Source organism: Temnothorax longispinosus, chromosome 11, assembly GCF_030848805.1.
Source record: "Temnothorax longispinosus isolate EJ_2023e chromosome 11, Tlon_JGU_v1, whole genome shotgun sequence".
NCBI classification, from domain to species: Eukaryota; Metazoa; Arthropoda; class Insecta; order Hymenoptera; family Formicidae; genus Temnothorax; species Temnothorax longispinosus.
The window spans coordinates 12971236-12998508 of record NC_092368.1 but is presented as its reverse complement, the minus strand read 5'-3'; the positions used below and the strand labels follow the sequence as shown (position 1 = coordinate 12998508).

Genomic DNA, 27273 nt, shown 5'->3' with positions numbered 1-27273 from the left:
TGGAAAGCCGAGTTTTACAAGAGGGGGGGGCTAACTTCACGCGCATATGTCTTTTTTTCGCATTATTAGTTACAGCTTTGACTACCAAACGTCGGGAATGGACTACCAAACACCACCAAACGACCACCAAACGAATGGTTATAGTTATTATTGAATTTTCAGTAGTGGGGGGGCCAACTTCACACAGCTGCACGTAATGCAATATCGACGCAACGTGTAATTATCCAGGCGAACCTCTCGCGATATGGCCTCGCGCCCGAGGCGGTCCTTCGGAAACTCTAATTGACTTCCATGACGTTGCTACGGGGTCGCGGGCCCCCGGAAAATGTAGCACGCGTCTACAGGGTGCTCGCAAGGATTGCTTGCTCGCACGTTTCTCGGGCGTCGCACTCGCCGAAATGAGTATATTGTATTGTGATTAGTATGCTATCGCAGTTTTTACGATCGTAGCCGAAAGAATCGCGTCAATTGCGTTATTAGAGTCAGTGGCCCCCAGTTAATTAACCTTAATTACTTCACTGATTATTTATTTCTTTTTTATCGAAGACCCAAGTTTAACGCTGATAACGACGGCAGTGAATATCATGATGTGTATTGGCTATCATTAAAGAGCAGTTTTAGCATTTACGGACATAACTCTTCACGGACGATTTTTTTTCAAAAACTTTCGATGATTCAGACTATTAATTTTTACGGAGCGCATAAATTGCTTTGTTAATGATTATCTTTGTTTTGTTAATATTTAATTATACTAAACTAATTTAATCGTCAGTTTCATTGATGTGAATCAACAGTAATTTTTACTCTAAATCTTCATATTTAATAATTTTATTAAGTAAGTATATATAATCATTATTCAATATCATTGTATTGTATTTTAAAATTGAAGTTGTATTGTACGACATATTTTTCCACAAAAAAGTTTGACTTTGAAGAGTTAGTGAACACTATCGAAACTCTGGAAAAACTATTTGTATTCATCTTGAAAATCTCAACTAAGGAAATAAAAAGACGGAATAAAATTGATGTCTGGTAAAAAGACTTACGTAATAAAACGATGAATTCTAGCGTTATTATTCAGACTTATGGTAAGTAGGGCACCCGCCTGAACAACAAAGTATTCGTATAATATTAATATTACAATATCAATAAAATAGTGTATATATAATTGTAATATATATACATCAACAATATTATAATATCATATTATCACACACGTAATATTATTATAACATTAAGTTTAAGGTAAAAATGCTTTTGTGGAGGATTTTATTTATTTCGCGAATAAATTAGGCAAGAAAGGACTAAAGGAGCAAACGCGATTCTTACGGCAAACGATTACGGCGATACTGCGGCATTCGTAGCAAACGTTCGATAAAAAACGTTCAAAATGACCGAAAATAATCGTTGTCTCACGGTTGGTCCCTTTTTCAGCTGCGCTTTCGCGAGAAAAGAAAGTTAAAAAAAAAGGAGTACCAATGAGAAACTAGCACTTACGCATCTTGTTAAGTTCGCTTCGCTCTAAACCGCTCGTTGAGTATGTACCTAAATCACAGCTCATGCTACTAATTACTTATTAAAAGGTCTTCCTTTCGATACTCTGCACTTATCATTCTAAGTTAATGCCTAAATCTACTCTCTGTGTACACGGGGCGTTTCAAAACTACGAAATGTTTTTTTTGTTAATCCTTCGGCCGATTTGGAATTGATTTTTCTTTAACAAAAATGTTGAAGCATCTGCAATTTTTGAATCTTGTTAGTTAATTTTAAGTGAATTTTTTTACCATAAAATTTTAATTTGCAGGTAAATTATAAAAGCATGCAATATTAAGAATTGGTATGATAAATAATGATTTTTTTGTAACATTTTTATTAAAGAAAAGTTGTTCTTCCGTTGTGTGTCGAAAAAGTTTTAAGAAGATCCGGTAGTTTTGGAACATCATGTACATAATTATACATAGGTATATAAAAAATTTATTTTAACATCTTTAACGTTAATATCTCGTGGCTATTAAATATAATAAATCGTCAATTAGCCTATAAACATTAGTCGTTCTGTCCTCATCGTTGTCGTCGCTGTTGTCATTGTATCTGTCATTATTGTCATTAATGGTAATTGAATGATCGTAGGAACAACAATTTCACGGATGTCATGTTAGTATAAGGGGAGTGATTAGCTCCTCTTAGCCGTCCATAATTAATTAATAATTAATACAAAAACCCGGCGACAGAATTGCCACCGTTAGGATAGATAATCTCGCAAAGTTCGACGTTCTTAATTAACTTTTTAATTAACAACTCTTCGGTCGCGTAGATTCGCCATGTAAAATTCAATCGGCGCGCTTCTCGTTAACATACAGGATGTCACAGAATATTTCCACAGAATATTTCGTATAAATCACAAATTATTTTTTGCAACGTAACAATTCAAATTCAACCTGATTTAGGGATCAATTAAGGGATAAGTTAATTTTAAAACTAATTTAAGTAACTGTTTGAAATTTAATTAAAACAACTCGAAAAATTCGGTAAATTAGGTTGTAATAATTAAATACACTCAATTACGTCAATCTAAACACCAATTTAAGCAAATAAATAATTTAATCAGGTTATTACTAATTAAATATAATTGAAGTCCGACTTGAGTGACTTAAGTTAGATGTATTTCGAACTGTATCAAATAATTTCTCAAGAAATTAACTTTGCAAGAGTACATGAGTTTGTTTCTAGACACCCTGTACACGATACGGCTATCTAATGCGTTCGTCATGGTTCGCTCTTTCTCGCAAGCTCGCTCGCCTTTCCATCATGGAAAGAAAATCATATTCATATAAAAAAATGGAGAATAAGAAGAAAGCGGAGACCAGGTTCGGCCGCCATCTTTTCCCAGAAGAATAAAAAAGAAATCGTGGACGACGTGTATCTGCGCCTGACGTTGTGGCCGCGTCTGTGTTCTGCGAACTAACTGGGGGGACTGCAGGCAGTTCCCGTCGGGTCTACAGCGACCTGGGACCTGCTGGCGATGACGGGGGACGCGGAGGTCGCGTTAGCCTCCGCCGTCGGACTGGTGTTTCCGTTGTTTCCGCCGCTCCCGGAAGCGGTCTGCTGGATACTCGCAGGCTTCTGAGTCACGTGGGTCTGATAGTGCTTGGCTAGATGGGCCTTCTGCCGGAAGCTCTTGCCGCAGAGCGAGCAGGCAAACGGTTTCTCGCCGGTGTGCGTCCGGATGTGCACATTCACGCTGTACTTGTCTTTGAAGCCCTTGCTGCAGATACTGCAGTAATGCAGAGAGCGTTCCTTGCGTTGAACGCTACCGGGCGAGCCACCGGAACCGCTGGTTTGTTGCTGACTCGCGTTGCTGGCCTCCGTACCGGCGCTGCCGTTACTGGCACCATTGGCATTGTTGCTGTTGCGATTGGCGCGTCTGACGTACTTTTTCGGCGGCTTAGAAGTGACGCCTACTCGGCCGGAAGTCAGCTGCAGCTGACCCGACTGTTGTTGCTGTTGTTGCTGATCCACGTCGGTTCGTTGAGCTGATTGTTGTTGCAGAACATCCTGCTGAGCAGCCGTAACTACTGTCACAGTGCTCACCTGGCCCAGATCGGCCGGTAACGTGATAGTACCTAGACTCCCACTTGCTGGATCTAATGTATACATCACTGTAGTAGTCGCCGACACGTTACAAACCGGCTCGAGGCTGCAGTACGATTCCACCACTTCATTCGCGATGCTTTTAAGCTTCTCGTAATCGCCCGGTCGATAGGTCGTCTGGTCCAACTGCGAGAGCAGCAAATCCTCATCGGTGCAAGCCTGCATGGAGTCCTCCTGTTGCTGCTGCTGTTGCTGCTGCTGCTGTTGTTGTTGATCGGACACCAATAGACCCGCAGTTCCCGAAACCGGCATCGAGATGGTGGACGTCTGTGAGGACGGCGAAGACGAGGAAACCGACTGGGCTGGTCCGGTGTATAGTTTGCCCTGAAGAGCACTTCTCAGAAGACTTTCGGCGGAATCTCCGGCACCAACGGCGACCGCAGCCGCTGCTGCGGCTGCTACCTCTTGCAAATTCTGATCCGACAGTTTCCAGTCGTTATTGTTGTCGCCGGAACAGTTAGCCGAGGACACTCGCGCGCACAACTCTTTGCTTTCAACGAATCCGCTATCGTCGGTAGCGTATTGCGACGAGGGCACAGTAAAACCACGGCCATCCGATCCATGAAACCTTTCATTGACACTCCTAGGCACCTCGCCGCTAGCTTGTTCGTGATCTTGTTCACCGGAGGACGGCTCCATGCTCAGAATGGCGTCTAGGTCGAGATTGGGTCGCAGAGACCAAGAGTCGCCGGACGCAGGCGCTGGACTTTTGCAACAATCCAACGCGTCCATCGAGTTTGCCTCGTTGTTCAGCACCGTCAGAGTATAGATGGCACCATCAGTGTTCTGTCGGTCGTTGGCGGTGCAACCCGCGCGGCCTGAACCAACGGCCTGATGATGATCGTTGGGACCGCCGGTTGGGTGAATGACGCTATCGTTGGTGTGCGCGTTTGTGGACCAACAGTATTTATTGAGATCCTCCAAAAGGATATTGCATGTTTGTTCCTTACTCTCGTCCTCCTGGCCCCAATAGTCGCACTCGGATTGGTCCATGGCAGTGGTCTCGCCAGTTTGAACGTTTCCATGTTGCGAACGCACCTGATGATGCACGTGATGATGTTGATGGTGATGGCCCAATGAACCGGTAATGGTTGAGACGGGCGGTAGTGCCGTCAGCGTATTATTGTTAGTCTCTTTGATAAAGGGCGAACTGCCGTGCGAGCCCTCGTGGTCATCGTGGCTCTGAAGATAACCGCCCATAGTGCGACAGCCACCGGCACCGCGATGCAGGAAACTCTCCTCATCGGAGACGACGCCATCGGCCGATGCGCAATGGGGCGGCGGCGACACTACGAAATCGAAGAAGTCTGTCTTCGGCAGATCCTCGCCGCCACCTCCTGGCGCGAAAGCCTCCGTCAGGTCCATGGAAATGATGTAGCGGCGCTCGTTGTCCTCGTTGTCGTTGGTACCCGTTCTAGTTGATGTCGATAATTTGTTGAAATTTGCTGGACGATGCCGTCGATTTAAAATCGGTATCCTCATCAAACGCAGCGCCCTCTATTCCGTTCCATTCGCCACCGCATTCTCGAGTTCCACAGACTACCTAAAAGAAAGAAACGGTTTTAACCATATAAGTAATAATAAGTATATGTAAGAACTATATATGTAATACTCCTATATTGCTAGCCTAGGACGAAAACTGGCGAAAACATTACAGTACAGACGATAGCTCTTTCGATCTCACAAATATCGGACGAGATGCATTGCATCGGCAATTTCTATCAACTCAGAGGTCACTTGTAGGTTATGTTGTAGTTGTGTCGCGCTTGCGCAAACAATCAAAATCCGATATGCTATCTCTCTCCCTCTCTTGGTACCCGATCCACATATAAGCAAGATACGAAGCAAGCAATATAAAAGCAATGTATTACATACATTTTTAACACGGTTCTAATATGTGATTTGAACTACTTTGCTAGTTTTTAACCCTTTATTACCCTCGTATGAGGCAAACGTTCATATCAAAGCAAAGTTCATGAAATTTGAGATTTGTTTTTTATATTATAATTGATTAAATTTCAATTCAATCTCAATTCCAATCCGTAGTATGATTTGCTTGTTGATGTGAAAAAACAACACCGCACTAATACAATGATACACGTACATACAAACGAGAGCATTAACATTTATTGTTTGCTGAACTAGGGCAATAAAAGGTTAATGTAAAGAGAAAGGCGTGGCTTTTAATATAAATATTTTATGCTAAAAAAATTAGTTACACACCATCGTCATAAATTCACGCACGCAAACAAATCAAAATTAGAGAAGAGACTAAGAGAAAATTTAATTTAGTATTCGTTCTTATAGAAGAATCTGACAAAGAACATAATAATGTTGTGCGATATCAGTGATATCGTAATGCAACATTATCCAATCTTTTTTTATTAAAAATCCGCTTTTTAAATAACTTTTTAAAACAATAACTTTAAATAATAATTTAAATAATATCAGTCTTCAATTTAAAATTTTTGTATGCGGTTAGTAGTATTGATAATATCAATCATAATGTTCTCCAATTTGCAATTTTAATCGAATGTTAGTACAATTCTATCGTTCTTTTTGAAACTTCAGCTTTTCAAACAATGATATCGTGTTCTCCAATCTAACAATAGAAACCTCAGCTATTTAGATTCTGTATAGAATTTAGTATCAATGAAATCGTAATGTTCCCAGTGCTCTGTTTAAAATCTCAGCTTTTTGAACGGTGCGAATGGTAGCTAACAATGACTGTGTTCAGCAGAAAAAGCAGCTCAATGAGCGCTCAGTGATTCTTTAATATGATTGGTTCTTTGCTGGATCTAACAATAAGTGTAAAAACCAATCGTAATGAATCATTGAGCTCTCAATGAGCTACTTTTTCCACTGAACATAGCCAATGCACAATGGTACGAATTGCCAAATTCTATGTTTCTCGATTAGAAGCGAGGAGTCTGAGCCTTTTTTTTGGACGACGGCAATTAACGATTGATGGCGCAGTCCCGACGTTCCGCAACCGGTTGGCGAAATGACAGCCGGGCGCTCGGACATCCGGGAGCGCAGAGCGGCGCGCGCGGCGCGGCGCGGCGGCTGCGATCAATTGTTGCGCGCGGCTCGCGTTGTTGGCATTTAGCTGAGCGCGGCTCGCTGCCACACTGTATTAATTTGGTACAGTGCGTTGTGCCGCGCCGTTGCAGGATAAGCGAGCGCGGAAAAGAAGTTGCGCAAGCAAGCGAGCAAGCGTTGCTCATACCACTCGGCTTCGTACACGCGCGCCGTCCTCTCCTCGCTCTCTCTTTCCCTCTTTCTCTCTGTCTCTTTCAATCTCTCCTCCCGTTTCGATCTCGCGAGCTGTGCTAGAGCGAATATAGTGTACGGTCACGGTGCGTTCCCACGCCATAGAGCATGCGAGAGAGTCCTGCTCTTCGAGCTGTGCGCCAAACGATCCCGCATTACCGATGTACCGAGGTAAACGATCGTGCGAGAAAACTCTGGAAAATCTAGGTCATCCCCTGGCGACGCCGTTGTGTTCGTTTATCGGTTAATGGGCAAACCGCGCAAGGAAAGCAACGCGTATTGCTGACAAACGACGACGATAGTGAGAACAGAGTAACAGGGAATACCACTCGAAAATATCCCGAAGAGTAGTTGACGCCGCGGTTAATTAAATTTGCAAACATTGCATTTAATGAATCAAGAATAATTCTGAGCTCAATAATAAAAATTACCGATAAGAATTTTTTACTCGACCTAACTGGCTATCTTTATTAATAATAATATACAATAATTGTCACGACGTTTCGACCATTAGTTTTGGGCCTTTTTCAACCGATGTAACTTTGATGCTAATATATGTATATATATAAGCCTCCTCTTTAAAATCGCTGTAAAGATTTTTTGTGAAAAATATCACCTCAGCCAGGTTCCAGGATTCGAACTTGGACTTCCCTACATTCCGTGAGGGCGTCTAAACTAAATTCGACCGTTGAGGCATGTGATGATATTTACAATAACCGGTATTAATTAAGACGAATAAACAATATAATACCTAAGATCTTCATCTTTTAGGTCAACGGTGTATAATAAACGAAATCGGAAACCTTAACTTTGTTAAATGATTAAATGATGAGAAAAGTTTAAAGGTTCTGATTTAATAAAAATGACAACTATATTCTTACTTAATCTAAAAAGATTCTACTCACATTGTTCAAATCTTCTCAATGATTCAATGATTGTTTAAATTATAACCCACAGAAACCTTCAAGACAATTTAAGAACATTGTCGATGACTGAGAAATCCGGAGTCCGGGAAATGTAGGTTCCAAGAGCGACGAAAGGCTACAATGCAATTGTTCCCCGCAGCGATCTTTTTTTTCCCCTCCCGATTGCGCGTCTTGTGCAATGCGATCTAGTTTCGATCTCTCGCGCGAGATCGGCATACAGTAGGAAACCGGGAACGATCAGCGGGCAACTCGTCGCCCGAAGAAAATCGGATCGTGAAGTTCGATGATATCGCAACTGTTCCAAAGAAAAAGGCGGAAAGGGAGGACTGAGGGGTGTGGGGTCAGATACACCCGATCGGGCCCTCGCGCTCCACGCGCGAAAGATCGATCGAGCGGGCTAATGAGGCCCGGCCGATCACGACGATTTCGCCGATTCTGCGAATTCTTGATCGCCGACAACGCCCGGCAACGGGCCGCTTTCCTTCCTGGATCAACCAATTGTTCGTTCCTAATTTTTTTATTTACTTTCCTTTATCAGACAATCGAACGATTTTTCATGGTTTCACGCTGACATCACACCACGCAAAATAACTTTTATCTTACTCGAGAGTTTCAGAACCATTCAAATACAAATTGGAACAACGAAAATAGTATCATATAAAATTATATAAAGATACAATAATTGTTTAGAGTAAAAATGTGTTAAAGAAAACAGTGTAAAACATTGTATTATACCTATGGAAGTCTATCCAAAACCGTAAGGATAAAATAAATATATGCAAGATGTCTTATTTTAATCTTTCACGCAATTATCTCCCAAACTATTTGTTTTTCGAGAAAATATTTCAAAATAAAACTTACTCTGTTTTGAGAGAGACAGTGTTTGAAAATAGAATATTATTGTATAGAGATTATGTAACAACATACATAAGTTACATACTTAAGTGTTTACAAAAATTGGAGCACTATTGTAACAGCATATTCTTGAGACTAAATCAAGTCAAAAAGTACTACTTTTCTCTCCGATAAGCAATTATCGAGATATCGTAAGTTAAATATTGAAAAACTTACCGATTTTTTCTCAAATATCTCAAAAAGTATTAGGCAAATAAAAAAATGTTTCAAACGAAAGTTGTTCAAAGTTCAAATTAATTAGTACCTACAATAAAAATAGGGGTTTTTATTTAAAAAAACAAAAATTACCTTGGAATCTTGGAGGTATCTCCACTTACAATCAGACAAGACCTGTGTCTATAATAAAATGTCCCCCTTACCCTGTATGTACAAAATTTATCTAGATATCGAGATTTTGTTTTGATGCGGCCTATAAATTTTTATCAACCGCAGGCTCCAAGAGAAAATCCTTTTCGGTACAAGTTTCGAACGAATTAAGTTACGTTTGCGAGGTTGTTCGTGTGTAACGAAATATATCCTGCTACTTCCCGGTAAAAGAGGCCAAGGATCTTCTCGTGCTGGGAACTCGAGACCATCGGTACCCGGCCGGGTTCAATCGATCGAATTTCGGACGCGAGAGAAAAAGAAAAGGTAGACGCGCGAGTCAATCTTCGAGTGAGCGGAGCGAGATAAAAAACGTGAAGGCACTTCGCTTCTTCTCATCATTGCTCTTTCCCCTTCCCGATCGTCTTTTCATCCACCGCGTACGCGCAATTCCTCGCGCTGTATAGCCAGAAATTGGTAAAAATTTTATGAGCGCCTTTATATACTGTAATAATACATCTGCGACCATGCACGTTTTACCGCTTCATTTGGCCGATATAATTTCTCAACATATATCACGTGTTTTCCTCTTTTTCTCTCTGCTTTCAGAATGACTCCCATATGCAAATTCTACAATCGCGGTTTCGCAAACTTGCGTCTTTCTCTCAAAATTTATAAGGGATCCAAAGAATTTAGAGGCGAACGACCGCCACGTTTGAGGACGACGTCGCGAAATGTCTCGAAACGGTGTCATAATTAACACTTTCAGGCATAATTTGGAATCACTAACTTTCAGAACGCTGTAGGTAAATATAGAATTCCAAGAATTTTTGTTCTGTATACCGTGATGCGTGATGCACGACAGGCGTAATAAAAACATTTCGGTTTTCAAATTCTGAATTTTAATCGTGCGGCAAAGAATTTTAACTTGAAAAGTCTATGGTGAAAAACATAAAAGGAAGGCGCATTATCCTCCTTGCGAAACTTCTAATGAGAGGCTGCAAGTCCGGCGTTTATGTCGCCGCGCCGGAGCAAAACGCGAATGAATATCGGTGAACTGGTTGCAAAACCGAGAAGACGGAGGCGAAGCGCGCGGGGCGCAGCAAAAATGTCGAAGAATGGAAACGCGGCGAGGAAGTCGGGGGTACTACTCTCGTGAAATGATATCGAACAAATGAAGCAATAAAATCCTTAGCGAGCGAACGAGCGAGTTTGCAGGCTACAAAAGTAGCTGGAAAACCGGTGATGCTGTCCGAGAATTATGATGTAACGGTGTGTTCGTCGAGAAACAAACAGGTTCAGTAGGGAAGACACGAAACGGGTATTAATAGAGTATTTGCTCCGCCAAGAGAATAAATTGCAAATAAATTGGAACGCGTTGTGTAATAAAACTGTATTCGGGTAGAAGAGAAAAGGTAAGTTGTTAGGTCGTTGTATACAGTACAAAACACATCTGATCCCGAAAGTTTTGATTTTTATGGAAAGCTCTTACAAAAGTAAACATTTTTTAATAATAATAATTATATGAAATAAATTGCATGATATAAGTGAAACGAACGTGACAGTATTTCTCAATGATTATCAAATGGACGGTAATCAAATTTCAATTTTAAACTTAATTATATAAAGACATGTAATATATTAAAAATTAGATAAAATTATGACAAATAATGATCTAGTGAAAAAAAATTGACTTTAAGTGCTTATAATTGATCTGGGAATTATTGAAGAACTAAGTTAATTAATATTAAATTACTCTCACTTTATATATTTGATAAAAAAATTTGTATATAATATTGTTTAAATATATACTGTATTATATTTGTATATATTTTTTAAATTTTATTTAATATACAGGGTCTTTTCTAAATAAGCACAAAACATTGAAGGGGACATTCCATCGCTTATATTAGGAAGAAAAGATCTTATAAACATATGTCCTAAGCTTTGTTTTCAAAATACAAGGTGTCAAAGACGCACGCCCCTGGTAGATCTAAAAGTGTTTTATTGGTACTAGAAAATGGTTCTTAATACCGTATGTACGTAAAATATCTTTAAACGTTTTCTAGATTTTCAAAATTTTCATTTTTTTTTCACAACTTTGACACTCTGTATTTTGAAAACGAAGCAGCTAGGGAATATGTTTAGGACTTTTTCTTCCTAAAATAAGCCACGGAATATTTCCTTCAATTTTATGTACTTACTTAGTATACACCCTGTAGACTTTATTTCACTGATTTTATATGTAGATTTCTTCCGGGAATCAAGTTCTTCAAGTCTCTTGTGGAATATTACAGCCTAAATAAAATGACTTAAACCGTACCCAAAACGTAGTAGATCTTGCTCGTAGTCGATGCGTCATACATGCAAAAATATTTCGGGAGTGTTTTATGGCTAGCTTCACTGCCTAGCCTTGCCGAAAAGATAGCCTTTTAAAACAGGCGCGCCGCGGCGACAGCTTTCTCTGTCGTCGTTTCTCGCGCGCAATTAAAGGAGCCGATTCAATTTAAAAAAAATTATGAAACTGCTCAGCGCAATTAAGGGGGCAAGACCGCTTAACCCACTTACCGTAAACAATTAGACGCCGAGAGAGCCAGGAAGAAGTGGCATTAAAAGTCAAGTGTATCGCGGCAGAATATCAATACGCTAAATCTGCCGCTCGCAAAAAGGCAACGGGCCAATCAACCGCGAGGAGGCGTTTAATATTCCTCATCGAAAACCGGCAAACTTCTTTTCTTTGATACTACCTCGAGCCTTGCTGCGCACGTAATACAGTGTTTCCGCTTTAATCGCATTTTTATAGTATACGATCCCGATTAATTTTGTTTGCATTTAATATTTCGTTTAATTCCTCGCAATGAACAGCCTGTATTCAAATTAACAAATTCACAATCTCCATAATATCCTTGGATATTAAGGCAAATAACTAACCGAATAATATACCAAATAATAAACCAAAATAATAAATCAAATAATCATTATAAAACGTTAAATTTGTATTTAACTCTATTTTATGCTATATTAAATTAAATTTTTTATTTCTGCTTAATGTTATGTACATTCGGCTTTCTTGACACGATACTCGCACGTGGCAATGTTATAACGATACTTTTTGAAGTGTCAACATAACGGCGTATGCTGCATAGAAATGTAAAATTATTGATCATCAAAGGCACATGATAACGTTAAATCGATTTCTCATGATCATGTCTTGTTTACTTGATATTATGCGGTGAGCTTAATCGACAGCTATTACGATCGTCACTTTAAAATTCAGCTCTCTTAACAGTAAAATTGAAGTTAGCTGCGCATTTATTAATTACCGGAAAATGTATCTCTCATGATTGGCCATGTGACGGATACACCTTATCTTGCTAGGATGGAAATTATCTTATTGCAAAAAGCGAAATTAACGGCTAATAGCGGATTGCACGCGCACGACACGAACACATTTTCGAAAGTGTTACAAATTAAATATAAAAAAATTGATGCATCTTTCAGATCACTTAGCCAGTTTACTATCGTTCCATTCTAACTAAGGCATTCCAAAAGTACTTGGCAGCTTATGCGAATTATCTGTTAATCTCTTTGATTCCGTTAATAAAATATAAATCAGAATAATTCAACATAACTACCGGAACAATCAATTAACAAAGAGAGCAATTACCGAAAAGGAGTATGCATTAAATGCAAACAAGAAGAGAATAAATATAAGAACGAAAGAAAGATAACGACTTCTCTTCGCGTCGTGTAAAAATCCTAAAAATTTCACCGGAAAAGGCTCGTCGCGCGAAGAAAGGGTGAGAAAAAAAATTTGGCGAGACATAAATCGGAGAGTGAGAGAGACGACCGGCAGACAGCGTGCGAGTGGAAGGCGAATAAATAATAAGAAGGCGCTGCGGATAAATAAGCGCGATGAGGCGACGTGCACGTCTGAGAGAGAGAAGAAGGCGGCGTCGTGGCGTCTCTTTTATATCGAGGAAGCGGATGCTCGGCCCAATTCCCGCTGCACGCGCGCGTAAACGCGCTGAAACACTTTTCGCGATCGCCACGCTACACTTACGAAATCGGCAGCATTGTGAAGTTCGCGAATCGGAGGGGAGAATAAATGGAGATCGCTCTGATACGACAGGCACACGGGACGCGACCGTGACGGAGAGATGCCGACTGCTCTCTGACGAATCTTTTCTTTAGTTCTCGTCTTCGCGATCTTCTTCATTGCGCGCAGATTCTCAGCTGCGATTTAAATTTCTGAGACAGAGATATTTTAAATAACAGTATTTTTTAAATTAAGAAATATTTTATTTAATAATAATTGATTTTTTCATAATTAAACAATTAAATATTTAACGATAACGAATTGAGGATCCAGATCAAACGAGTTGCTTGATTTGGATTCGATTTTGTATATAAATATTACAACATATAAATTTTTTTATATTATTTGTGTGTTATTACAATTATTGTACATAATTAAAATTATATTACTGAACATGCATTAAATAGATCTCGCATTTCACTTCATATTTTATTTTAATAGATACGTGTTAGGAAATATTTGCTTCTTTCTTATTTTACCTTTATTAATTTTTAGAAATGTGCGAATCAAGGATTTTTGATCGAATCGAATCTAATAAGAATTATATTGTTTATTAAAAATTATATTTCAACGATTTGATTCGAAATCATTCGATTCGCTATGATTTGAATGAAATTTTATCGATTCGAATTCGAATAGTTCGCACATCTCTATATTATTTTATTGCATACGAATAGAAGGCGAATTTTCCAAACGTGAAAGTCGACTACCGTGGAAAATAGCTAGCAGAACGATAATGCAGCTATGCCGATTTACAAACAAAGCTGCACGCATTTTTGCAAGTCTGCTGTTTTAAAGGCGCAGCTTTAAACAGTTTCAGGCAAATTGCGCCTCTATATTCCCGCCCGTGTGCTCTCGCGTTATCGCGGAATTCATCAAAACTGGAAAACGCATTTGCATTACGGCTCGTACGCCGCGCGCATCGCGGTTTTACATTAAATCCCGTTAGAAAACGATCTGCGCGGCTCTCGATTTCGAGAGTACGGCGCAGCGGTACGGGAGGATGCAGTGCACGATGCAGCTGAGATGCTGTAAATTTCCTTGCGTTGGCGGAAACTCCTTTATCTCTCTCTTCTTCTTTTTCTTTCAGAGGCAACTTGAAAGATGTAGTTATATACTTTTTTGAAATTTTACGTTATTTGGGACGTGTTTTCTCTCTTTCTCTCTGCCGTAGTTTAGTCCGTGTTATATATTCGCCACGCTACATATCGCTCTGTTGCACTTTTTCATATGGCTCTGTTCGTGCACGAACGAAACATGATGAATCGTTATCAAGTATACACTGCTTAGAATAGCAGAATAGGTCATCTAGAAATTTTAGTAGAGACGCTTGATGCAATCTCGAAGTGGACGCGGGACAGCAAATGCAAATTAGAAATAGAGATAAATACCAGAAATTATAAAGTAAAAATATAAAAAAGTACAGGACGAGAGATATTAATAATTTATTTATTTTTAATTATAATTAAAAATTATAATAGCTTATTTCTTATATAGAAATTATTCATTCGGGGATTCCTCTTTTAGATATAAATCAGTTTCTTCAGTAAAATGATTTCGCTTTTGATTCGTTTGTAGCTCTCTGAATAATTTTCGTATATTTTATTATTATTTTATAACGTCCGTATCTTCTTTCTCCCGCGAGGAATGGATATGAATATCAGTGCCGCGTCGCACGTGAGGGGACCGGCTGCGGAGGCTTGCACGCGTGCTTCGGGCACGTGCGCGACAAACGATGCATCCTTGTCGCGTTTAGAATGCGTTTCATCCGTTACGAAGCGATTTCCATATTCGTATGGGAAACAGTGAGCGAGCTGGTTTTTCGAGCCTCTCTCTCTCTCTCTCTCTCTCTCTCTCTCTCTCTCTCTCTCTCCTTCTCTCCGCTTCGCTTCGCTCGCTCGGTTTCAGTGGCTAAAGTGATACACACGCTCGTGTATCAGGGCTGCTCTTTATTCCAGGGTTCCGGGAGATCGCTTTACGTAACCGATGCAGGTTGTCGCAGTGTCGATGCGTTTTTAATCCTCAATCTCTCAAGGAGCCCGCATAAAACGAAGAGTAGGTACTTCAGCCGATGAGCAACAAAGTTTCACATTCGCTCGGGCAAATATTTGTATAAACGAAAATAAAAAGAAAAACAGGCTGACGAAACAAATAAGATGGATGTAAAGAAATAAAAGCGAAAATGTGTGTTGTCATAGAAAAAAAAGAAAGGTGATTTCTACAATCTCCCCTCGGATCTCGCTCTGCTCTTATTTTGCGAGGATCGCGAGCATTCGTGCCTGCGCAAATTGCTTGAAATCGGCGCGTTTTCAGTAACTCATAAAATTCCTGAAAGAATCGTCCCCTCCAATTTTTCTATATAGCTTTCGACATCCGAGAGTCCCTCGCACGCGAAGTGCGTGCGTGCGTGCGTGCGTGCGTGTCGAGTGCCTGGCGGGCACTCCGAGAGTGCCGGTTAAGTAATTTAAGTAAGGATACAAATACTCGACGAGAGACGCGAGACTCGACGTAAACTATGCCGAGAGAATCATAACCGCGCACAGGATCGAGTGGGTTTCTCGCTTCGTCGAGCAATGTCCGAGTATGCTCGGTAAATTGTCTTATTTATGGGCCATTCGACGAGCGCAGATATAGTAGGAGTGGCTTTTTAAATATCCACCTGTTTTTAAATGAGCACTCAACAAAAGCCTGTGAAATACCCGCATCGATAAGTATATATCATACGATTCCTGGATTCTTCAAGCAGCTTCGTATCTTCAGAAGATTGTCTATCAATTTTGAAAAGAATTTCAAAATTATAATCTGAAAATCTCATTAAAAGCTGGATTTTAAAAGTAAAATATTTTATTAGAGGAATTTAGAGTAAATAAATAAATTGAGAAATTATTTACAAAGACATATAATTAAATTAAAGTAATTTATTGAATAATTGTCAAGAATCGTCTCGAAATATTTTATTGGAGTAATTTAAAATTAGATTGGACTAAGTTTGAATTTTCAATATTTAGTTTTCAAAACGGGAACGAGGATTCTTTTGCGTCACAGAATAATTATAGTTAAGACAAATGGTGTTTCGGCGTAATTCGTTAGCTCTCGGGAGTAGCGTAATAATTTTCGGAATTTAAGTTGCTCGTTGCAAAAGCGGGAAATGTGCTTGCGGCTTACTAATTACTAATTAACAATTAGACCTATATATAAAATGTGCGAGCTGAGGCACTTTTCTAGGCCAGTTCTGGCTTGAAACTGACGTGTTCCAGCCTAATCGCTCGCGTTAGAAGCTGGACTTCTCACAATCTCCGGTACACGCCTTCGTAATAATTAAGTACGCATTCGGAATATGAATTTCTCTCATTCTTCAATAATTATCTCAAAACCGCCCTCGAAAAGATTATCGTTGGAAATGTTTGCAAGAAGACTGAAGTTGTTCAGTACTTTTAGTAGCATTTCGTATTAATATTTAACAATAACAAATATAAACAATATATTAATATATTAAGTATTATCTGAAAAGGCTTTGAAAGGACATGTCTAAAAATATCTAAATATCTAAATATCTAAAAATATCTAAATATCTATATATTTATTTTTAGAAAATTGTCAATAACATCCGTATACGTCCGAAGTCTGAGTTCTAAAAATTATGTGCGTCACAAAAATCATATGCTCCAAAAACTTCGAAAAATGCAATGCATACATGTGCGTATAGTTTTTATTTACTTTATACTTACTTTATACTTTATTATATTTATTTTATACTTGTTATAAAATATTTGTTTTGTCATAACAACGTAATGGTGAATCGAAGATATACTCGATGTTTTCGTGAGATTAGCTTGGCCCGCTTAAAGACGAAGACACACGTGTATGTTCATGTTCGTGTTTGTTTTGCGTGTACATACACTACATACGCGTACGCGCGTATGGTATGATTTGTCGGAAGACGACGGAAGCTACCGCGCAACCAGCAGCGCGACTCGGCATTGTAATTAGTCCTCGTTACGAATTTTATTTCCTCGTTTGTTTCTCCCGATTAACGATCTCTCTTCCGAGAGCCAAGCAACGCTCCGTTCCGCTCCGGCAGCGCCAAAATCAGAGAAAGCGGAGTGTTATTATGTCCGATGCTTTAATTGAACGCGTCGGAATTTCGGGAAATCGCCATCGACTCGTAGACTCGCTTTCTTCACCGTTTATTTCACGAAATGCTCGCCCGAACATGATAATAAGCGCTGCCCGATTTAATATTAATGGAAAAAGTAACATTTATGTCCATTTTTATCAATGTGGATTAACTATAATTTCGGTTTAACTTACTCTTTTTATGTTTTTTTAATTCTTAGAACTAAAAAAAGATAAAAAAATATGTGAAACCAAGATTGAAATTAATTTACATTGATAGAAATGGGCATTAATCGTATATATGCAGAATCGTATACTACAGAGATGACAATAAGTAAACTATACATTGTAAATTCGCATTGTAATTTGTCATCATTTTTTAGTATTAATTTCTAACTTTTTGAATTTATATTGTATGTAATACAGTTATATTGTGTTTATATGCATATTATATTATTTGTTTAATCTCTTGTTTAATGCTTCTCTTTTCGGTATAACTGATATTTTTTAAAAATCTCGTATCGTGGGTTGTAAGAAATTAAACAGCGAGCCTCACGGAAAGAGGCATCGCAGCGTTTGAATCGCAGCGTGGAACGGAAGAGAGACAGAGAGATGCAGGGGGACTACGCAGGGTGCATTAAAATCAGCTCGACATCCGTTTTATTCCTGTCTTTGGTAGCGAAGGAATTCGTGTCCTCCTGTCCGCATACGAAATTCCACAGTCGCTATTGTGCCGGCCGTTCATTTCGGAATACAAAGGGTGCCATCACGTGTACAAAGGCTGAAAACTCGGATTCTGGATCCCCGATTTAGTCCTCGATTTTTCGATTCTCGAAACTTTAAACTGTCTCTGCCCCAATCAGTCTTTCGAGCCTCGGCACTTCGGATTCTACTTCATTTAAATTTTCACTTTTATCTCCGAATCTAAAATATTATTCCTTACGAACTTGCCATCGAATTTAGAATCCGTGAGGTATTAGTCCTTGTAAACTCTTGGAAATTTGAATAATTTTACATGGATCTGTATTTTGCTCGCGAGTAGGACGCTTTCCCATCTCATCACTTCGCCGAGGCTCCTGTACCCAACATCATCGCGAATGTGTTTGCCCTATCCGCGCGGTCATATCAGTCAGTAGTTATCGTTAGGGGGAGATACGATGGCGTGTTTCTTTCTCCTTCCTTGTTGAGTTCCCGTACACAACGGAAATTCAACAAGGAAGGAGAAAGAAAAAAAGAGGAGATACGGCGGCGTGAGCAGATGAAGGTGAAGACTTCTTCACTCGACGAACGTGGACAAGCGTGTTTTATATAAAACCCGAAATTTTTTGTCCATTATTATTCTTATGGATTTGAAAATATTGATATGTTAAATTGCGCAAATTTTATCCTTGAAGTTTTGAATTTAAATCTTTATTATACAGGCTAGATGAGGGAGAGTTGGAACAATTTTGACATTTTATTTTTGTAGCTTTTGTTTATCAAAATTTCATAACAAATGGGATTTATTTCTTATTGTGTTCGGAAGTAATTTATATATTAATAAGAAATATATTAATATTATATATTAATAAATAAGAATATGATAAAACTGTACACTGTTGGAAAATTTTTGTAGGTTTGTTAAAAAAGGTCCTTGTTAAAATTTTTGTGTAAAACAATTAACACATTCATGTGTAGATTTAACATATGCCTGCTATGTTAATTGAACTTAACATATTTAAAATGTAAAATTATTAAAATAATTTAAAGAATATGTTAAAGTAACACAATTTGAACGTATTTATTAAATATGTTAAAATTTACAGAAAAAGGGCGTTGATTTTACTTTATAACAGAAGTAGGAATAAAAATTTACAGAAAAAGAGTGTTGATTTTATCTTACAATCTTAACTTCAACATAAAAGTTATGTTAATTGTACACATAATTAACGTCAAATTACGATCAGAATTACATTTCCTTTCTGTTGAAATATTTTAACATAGTATTGGTGTTACCATTTAATACATCCATATTATGTTAAATTAACACAAAAATTTGAGTGGACCGTTTTGGACATGCGATTTATGTTATATTTAAGGGGATCCTGCAGCCGTATGATTTACCGACATTATCGTTTTTCGATGGATCTTTTAATTGGCTTTACAGAATTGCAAGTTTTTGGTCTAGAATTAAAGTACGCACAAAAATCTAGGGCAGAAAACGCGATTTTATATCAAAAACGCCAAAAAATTAAAAATGTTACTTATTTGGGCACATACGCAGCTGTCACCTGACGACAATATTTGCTTAAAACAAAAATTCTGCAGTTTATACATACATAATTTTTATCATCTGCCCTTGGGAAAACATGTAGGAATAATATCGTGCAAGTAGAAGTAAGATTCAATGCGTACAAAAAAAGATCCATCGAAAAATTATTTTAGTAATGCAAATACGGATGCAAATGACAAGAAGAGCAGCAACAGTAGTTGCCGGATCTTGCGAGAGATGGCGAGCAATCGAAAAAAGGACAGATGTCATTTCGTTAGACAAAGACAGATATAGGGAAAACAAAATTAGAAAGGTTGACATTATCGACATCGAGGAAGTTCGCCAGTCACTGCAGGATCCCCTTAACACAAATTTTCCAACAGTGTAAAGTTAAATTTTATCAACTCTTTTATCAACTCTCCCTCAGACCAGGGAGACTTGAGACAAAATAATAAAAAAATTGTGCTATCATTTTTCGTGCACGTTTATTTCTTTTAATATTAGCCTTAACATTTATGATGAGTTTATTTATTTAAAGAATTTAAATTTAAAGAATTTATTTATTTATTAGAACTGTTATAAAAAACAATAAAAAAAATGCTTGGTGAACAAATAATATAATATTAAGATTGGTAAGGAAGACCGGGGCGGAATCGTCACTACACAATTATCTCGAAATCTGTACCTATGTTGTGTGAACTCGCCATTAATATTGTAAACACTATGGTGCCCATGTGACCAACGGAGTTTAGTGAGATTATATGCCACGTTGTGATTTTCATTAAGGCAAACGTGTTTTTGGAGGTCAAAAGTAAAATTTTTTGCGCGTCGAAAGTTTTTAATATTTTAAATATTATTTTCTCTTTGAATCTTTCTCTCGAGATAAGTGATTCTGAAGAGTAATGCATGCTGAACACGAATCCAGTGAAATTTTTTTATTTTCGTTGATTTCTAATATTTCATGAGCGATCAAGCTTAAAATCTATGTCCGGGGCGAAGTCGTTATCAAGCCATATCATGGAGGCTTCGGGCGAAAATCAATGTCAAAGAAGCAGCAGTGGTCGGATTCCGGCGAGGACTTGGATAATATGTGCTACGTGTGCTCAGAGATGACAGAATAGAGCTGACGAGAAACAGTGCAATTCGTGCAAGCGTATAAGTGTGTGCGCTTTTCTTATGATTATTTTCCGCCATCATGTTTTTAATTAATGTTCCATTTTTCCTTTCTAAAAAAAGGCATGTTAAGTCGATACTCGAATATTTCGAAGTTTTTTGTTGCCGCTTTTCCGCGATGCCAATTAGTTCTCTCGCTGCGCTTACTTCATTTGCAGCTGTCATCGTATATTTTGACAGTTGTGTGTATCAAGAAGTTAATAGTGTAGTAGTAATTGCATAATGTTAAAGCTAAATAGCGCGCGCGAAGCGCGCGTCTGTGGTGTCTAGTCTATTAAAAAATAATTAATGAAATGTATCCTATCATTTTTCATGATCAAAATTATGAATTTTTATTTAAAATTTAGTTCGAGAATGGAGTGACGACTCCGTCCCGGCAATTTTGACATTTCAATTTTTGCACCTTTGTCGTTTTCACTCTATACCAGTTGAACAAAGCGACGTAGACCAAAAATGTCCATATGAATTTTGTAGCCAAGAGTTCACTCTTTACAACGATATACCACATTTTACCAAAATTATTTGTTTTGTTGTTAAAAATCGGCACCGAAAAAATAGTGACGACTTCGTCCCAGTCTCCCCTGTAGTAGATTTATGTAGGAGAGTAAAGACATTTTAAGGTTAGGACGTCCCAACTCTCCTTCATTGTCTTCTTTATATATAACTAAAACGGTTGTCAAAACCTTTAGGTTACAGATTACAGTTTGATTTTTTTTTATTACAAAGCTTAAGAATTACTTTGAAAAGCAAAAAATGACTTTACTTACTTTGAATTAAAACTGAGTTCTCTAACTGTTACTTACTTAATAAAGTTTTCTTATATCTTATATCGAAAAGTATCAGGTGTATTTTTGTCAAAAATATAATACCAACTGTTACAAAAAAAATAACTGTCCCAATTCTCCCTTATACCAACTCTCCCTTATCTCCCCTATGGTTTTCGGGGCTCCGAATTTTTAATTTTAAATTTTTAGACTCCGTGAATCTTAGATTTTTCGAACTTTGTGTAAGTTATGTATGAGGACAAAGCTCGTAGGCGTGCGCGAGAAAAATAAGAAGTTGATATACCTGTTCCACCGGAATCGATCCGGCGGTGATCGATTTCGCTGCACGGATTGCCGGAACACCTGTCTGAATTCCGGAGATTCCAGTTTTCTATCTCGTATCTATCGATTTCACAAGAAGGCGCAGGATACTGCGATGATACCGAAAAACCGTTGACATATATTCGTAGGTGGAAGATAAGTGGAAAACATCGCGGGTATGTCGTGGAGTTGGAGGGAGGTATATCGTGGGGTGAACGCCTTCGACGTGCATTAAAGTCGTATTAAGGCCGTCCCGGTATTAGCGGCTGCTTATTCTTGACGATAACTAGCCCCGAGTGGACTTTACACACTGCTGTACACGTTTACGCATGTGCGTGTGTGCATTAGGTGCGCTCGATCATGCAAATTCCTAAATCGCCGGAACAAGTGTCACGGGTACGCGTATTTATGGAGTGGCGTTACCACTCGGTCTTGAGCACCCCTTTTTCCCTCCTTTCTCCTTACGCTGTTTTTATTATGTCTCGTAATAGCACGATTTTAATTCTGCAATTCAGTCTTTAATCTCTTTTTACATTGCACTTTTTTTATATTTTTCTACTTTTCTTTCCAAGATATATATTAAGTTCTTTTATTTATGAATATCTTGAGAAGAAATATATTAATATTAAGTATATTAAAGGCCATTGCACGTAACAAAGTTTTAGTTTTAATCGTAAGGCCGTAAGAAAATAGATCACACTTGATTATTCTTCAAGCGCGAGGAGAATAATCGACTGTGATTGGTCTATTTTCTTACAACCTTACGATTATGACTAAAACTTTGTTACGTGCAATGGCCTTAATATACTAAGTATACTAATATATTAATATATTTAATTCTAAGTATATTACATAATATACTTAATACTTAAGTATATTAATATACTTAATACTTAAGTACATTAATATATTTTCTTCTCATAAGATATATATAAATAAAAATATATTAGATGGATCTTGCTTCCGTATCTTTTCAAATTTTCAGTGAATTTTATTTTTATCAATCGTGCTGACGAACTTATAGGTTCTTACTTTCTTTCCTTAATGATCCAATAAAAATAAATAGGATATTTTGGGACATTCTGTGTGTTTTTTCGTAGCGCAGTCGGACGAAAATTTCGTTTTGAACAAGTTTCCAGCCTGATATTTCTCGCGACCTGTTTCGGCACGAGAGAGAGAGATAATACTTTCCATGCCGCCGCGCCGTGAGCACTAAATAGACACCTGAGAAAAGTGCCCGAGCGCGTGCACACGCGAAACACGGCCGGCTATGTATTCATGTGTATGTGTGCTCGCAGTGAGAACCACACGAGAGATGGAGAGAAGATTGAACCGTCAATCTTTTAAACACCGAGGCAGATACGATATCCACTCTTTTGAATACGGACAACCGATACGTCCGGCAATGTAATATATAGCGTTCCTAAAAACCTTGCAAACTTTAAATTTTTTATTATGATTGATTCTACTTCCAATTTTTTAATTAAACGCTTCCTTCGAATTTTATTTAATTCTTATTATATGTATATGGACTACGTTTAGACGCGTTCAGATCCTTGAAGCACGGATCAGCGCGCGCATTATTTATATAACGGACGATGATAACATAGTTCGCGCAATTAGCAATCAACGTATTATCTGTTAAATGTAGATCAAGTCTCTTTCCCGTTTCGCATATCGCGATTGTGCAATGCAAATATCTTCATTTGTATATAACGCGATCGCGTAATCCGCGCGATTGCGAAGCTTACGGTAAATATCGATCGTCGCGTAATTTATTTACGAATGTCATGAATAAATAAGAAACTGCCGTTTTTATTCCTAGAAAAGCATGCAGCACCGTTTATCGTACACGTGCATCTTAATTAATAATCATCGATAACGGCAGAGCAGAAATATCTAACGTTTATTATATCTAGAAATGTTATAAGAGTGTCATATATGTATACATACATGAATAATTATATACAGTTTTATATATTAAACAAAGTATCAAAATGTTTCAAACAATAAGTACATTAACAAAAACAAAAAATGTCTATTAAACTATGTTCTGAAGGACTTATTCAACGCTCTCTAACGTGTTTTCACAGCACAAGAACGAGCCCGAGACAAAGCGATCGAGAGTGTATCGTACATTTAACGACTGCGGTTCGTTTCTTTCTTTTTTCATCGCGGATATATTAGCGAATGTATTTTTAGCGACGACGGCAAGAAGCGAAGCACGCTTGGAAGGATCGATCGGTACCGCTAGGCGATTACTCAATCAGCGACATTGATCGTTACTCATGGGCCGTTCTGCCTGTAACTTCCCTCAAGGACGAGGATAACGCGTGTGCAACGAAATAAATAAAGGAACTTCCATTGTTTCTTTTTCTTTCTTGTTATCCCCGGCGATACATCGTCCGTAACGCCTTTTTTCGACATATCTCGGGATCGATTCGACGATGCGGATATCCTGTCTCAAGGATCTTCGCGCAGTCTTCTCACGAATCCCGAAAATGTTTTCGTCTACTAAAAAAGGACCTTCAGAATTAGAAATTAAATCGGACATGCGATTCCATTAGGATGTGGTTCTCAAGAGTTACGTAAGTGGATATATTGCTGGAGAGTACTATCGGATAGTAATATCAAAGTACGATGCGTCCTGGTATAACTTATTTCTTATTTCACTGCGCATTAGCTGTTCTTCGGTTCAGGATTTAGGCTTCCTTTTAAATACTTTGAGCGTATACGACGATTCAGGAATTCCGGACGGATCTAGTTCACGCTTGATGATGACTCGAGCAACATTGTCGGCATTAATCGACGACTTTGTGAGGTACGGCCGATATCAGGATCGGGATTTGCTTATTAGTTTAAAATAGTTGAAACGTCCTTGGCGGCTAATTACAGGTTACGCTCGATTGCGAGATACGCCTTTCAATCAACGCGCGAGATCCTCGCGCGCATTTATTTATCGAATTTCCTGGTAGCTTTTTCTGGATCTAGATCGACACCGAAACGATAACGCTCCTTCATCATTGACATGATAAAAAGAGCTAATGTATATCCGGTCATAGATAAATCATCGCGTGCGACGTTAATCATCGGGACGCTCTATCGTCATTAATATTACGGTATATTAATTATGCTAAGAACAGTTAACATCGATGCAATAAGATCGAAAAAGAAGCAAAGGAAATATTTTTCATCTACTTATCGTCTGCTTATCGTTGTCGTTTTATCTCGTTATTATGTTATTGCGCATCTAATTAAATTTTACGTCGTTTCTCGAAGATTACATATATATGAATCGCATAAATCATAACTAAATTTATTTCACATTTATGAGTTATTTACATGATTATTGCTCATACTTATTATTTATTTATATTTATTATTCGTATTCGACGACATTTGGCGAGCTGTGCTATATCACTCTGGCTTCGCTGAGAGTCTCGCCACTTTTTTTCACCCTGTTTCGCCGCCCCGTCGCGATGCCCGACGATCAAAGAAAATAAGGGTACAAACTAATGACGTGAAAGTCCAGCGCGCGAGTCAAAGTAGGCCTCGGCAATTTTATGAGCGCGGGCTGACCCTTAATTCGAACAATGACCAAAAGAAGGAGTATAACGATAATGTACAGTTAAGCGCCGGGGATTCTCAGGGGCCCGCCGTCTTTTCGGGGCCTTCTCCGGGCTGCTTCAAGCCAGGCCGCGCCATCCACGCCGCGCGCCATACCTTTTCGAGATTATCCTTAATTCCTCGTTATAACAGTATTTGCGTACGCGGCGCGATTGCGCTTCGCGGCCTAACAAAGTCTAAGAAAGCGCTTGATGATCCCTGGACAGGAATCGGATTCTCGTTGACGAATACGCGTAGTCACTAATTATCTTCGCGAGACGCTCGTTAAAAATAAATTGAATTTCCACACACTGTCACGTGTATGAAATTAACTGCCATTTCTTAATTACTTTTAGAGGAAAAGAGGAACGTTGCGAGCAGAATGACAGAAGTAAGAAATTAATATTGATAAACAAATAATAAATAGTAACATACAATATAAATAGTTAGATTTTTATTAATATAATTATGAAAATAATATCTTCCTTGCAATAAAAATATTATTAATGAGTCAATAAGCGCTTGTCCCAATTTTTGCACGTGCATGGAAGTATCATGACCCCTTCGTTCGTGCTCGCACACACATCAGTGAGAGGAGGGATCAGCACGTCGAGACGAGTTGGAGGAGGAAGGGGGACGAGGAGCCGAGCCGAAGAAAAATAAAGAAATTGTTTTGCATGTGCGGCGAGCGCGATAAATATTCATGAGAGTTGAATTTTCTCCGGCGGGGACGATAAATCGCGTCCTCGAATTGCGAGATGAGTCAGTGTTCCACCGTCACGGCGGAGGTTGCGTCTGGTTACATGCTTCCTCCTTCGATACCCCGAAAATATTGGGCCCATTCACGGATATATGTGCCGTGCCGGGGGGGGGGGAAGTCCTAACTGCCGAGAGGCCCGGCCGGTCGCGCAGATAAAATTGCCCCCTTAATATTCGCTCTCTCTTTCTTCTCTCTCTCTCTCTCTCTCTCTCTCTCTCCCCCCCCTTCCCCCTCTCGCCTCTTTCTCTCTTGCGTCTCTTTATAATTAAATATTACTTAAAGTGGAAATAAATTGCACACGCATCTGATAAACAGATCTGCGATTTATACCCGGGTCAATCGCGACATTAGGGAGAGAGTCTTTTATTTTTAAATCATCTTTAATTTGAAACATTATGTCCACTTTCTTTTCAGTTAATTTTTAATAAAAAAATATATAATAATCTTAGGAGGCTCAAAATATTAAAAATTAATAAATAAATTGAAAAGGGCACAAAGCCGCAATAAGATGTTAAGTGTAAGTGTCGTAATCTGAAATTAGTCAAAAATGGACAACTTGACAAACGTTTCGGCCTGACATTAAGCCATCCTCAGTGTAATAAATTAAGCATTACATATATCAAAAAATATATGTATAAATTACACGCCATTGATCGCACAAGTTTTTTATGTAACACGTGCATGGAAAGTGGCTCATTACGCACGCTACGCGTGCGTGATAGACCACTTTCCACGCACTTGCAACATAAAATAGGGTGTGCAAGCCGTGCGTAAAGATGAAAATTCCCGGGTGCGGAGTTGACGCACGAGCCGAAGGCGAGCTTGTTACACACTTGTTACACAAATAACTATTTATTACAATTTTCGATCAAAACAGCAAAAAAAAATATATAGGGGGAGTCCGGGAGACTTGACCATATAGAGGAGAGTTGAACCACTTCAAATATCTCATTCAAATTTTCGCCAAGCGCGTAATTGTTAAGTTGCTGTATTATATTATATTGTTGTATATTATAATACAGCAATTTAACAATTGCGCGCTTGGCGCAAAATTTGAACGAGATATTTGAAGTGGTTCAACTCTCCTCTATGGTCAAGTCTCCCGGACTCTCCCT

At 38.6% G+C, this 27273-nt stretch overlaps 1 protein-coding gene across 1 annotated transcript in view; it reads right to left on the bottom strand.

The window, feature by feature from the left end:
- Positions 1-75: 75 nt before the first annotated feature.
- The window catches only part of LOC139822207 (uncharacterized), a 59081-nt gene continuing 31883 nt past the window's right edge, over positions 76-27273 (bottom strand). The window contains exon 2 of the mRNA XM_071793827.1: positions 76-5194. Coding sequence (XP_071649928.1) covers positions 2962-5133 — 2172 coding nt within the window. The 5' untranslated portion in view covers positions 5134-5194 and the 3' untranslated portion in view covers positions 76-2961. The remainder of the gene's footprint in view (positions 5195-27273) is intronic.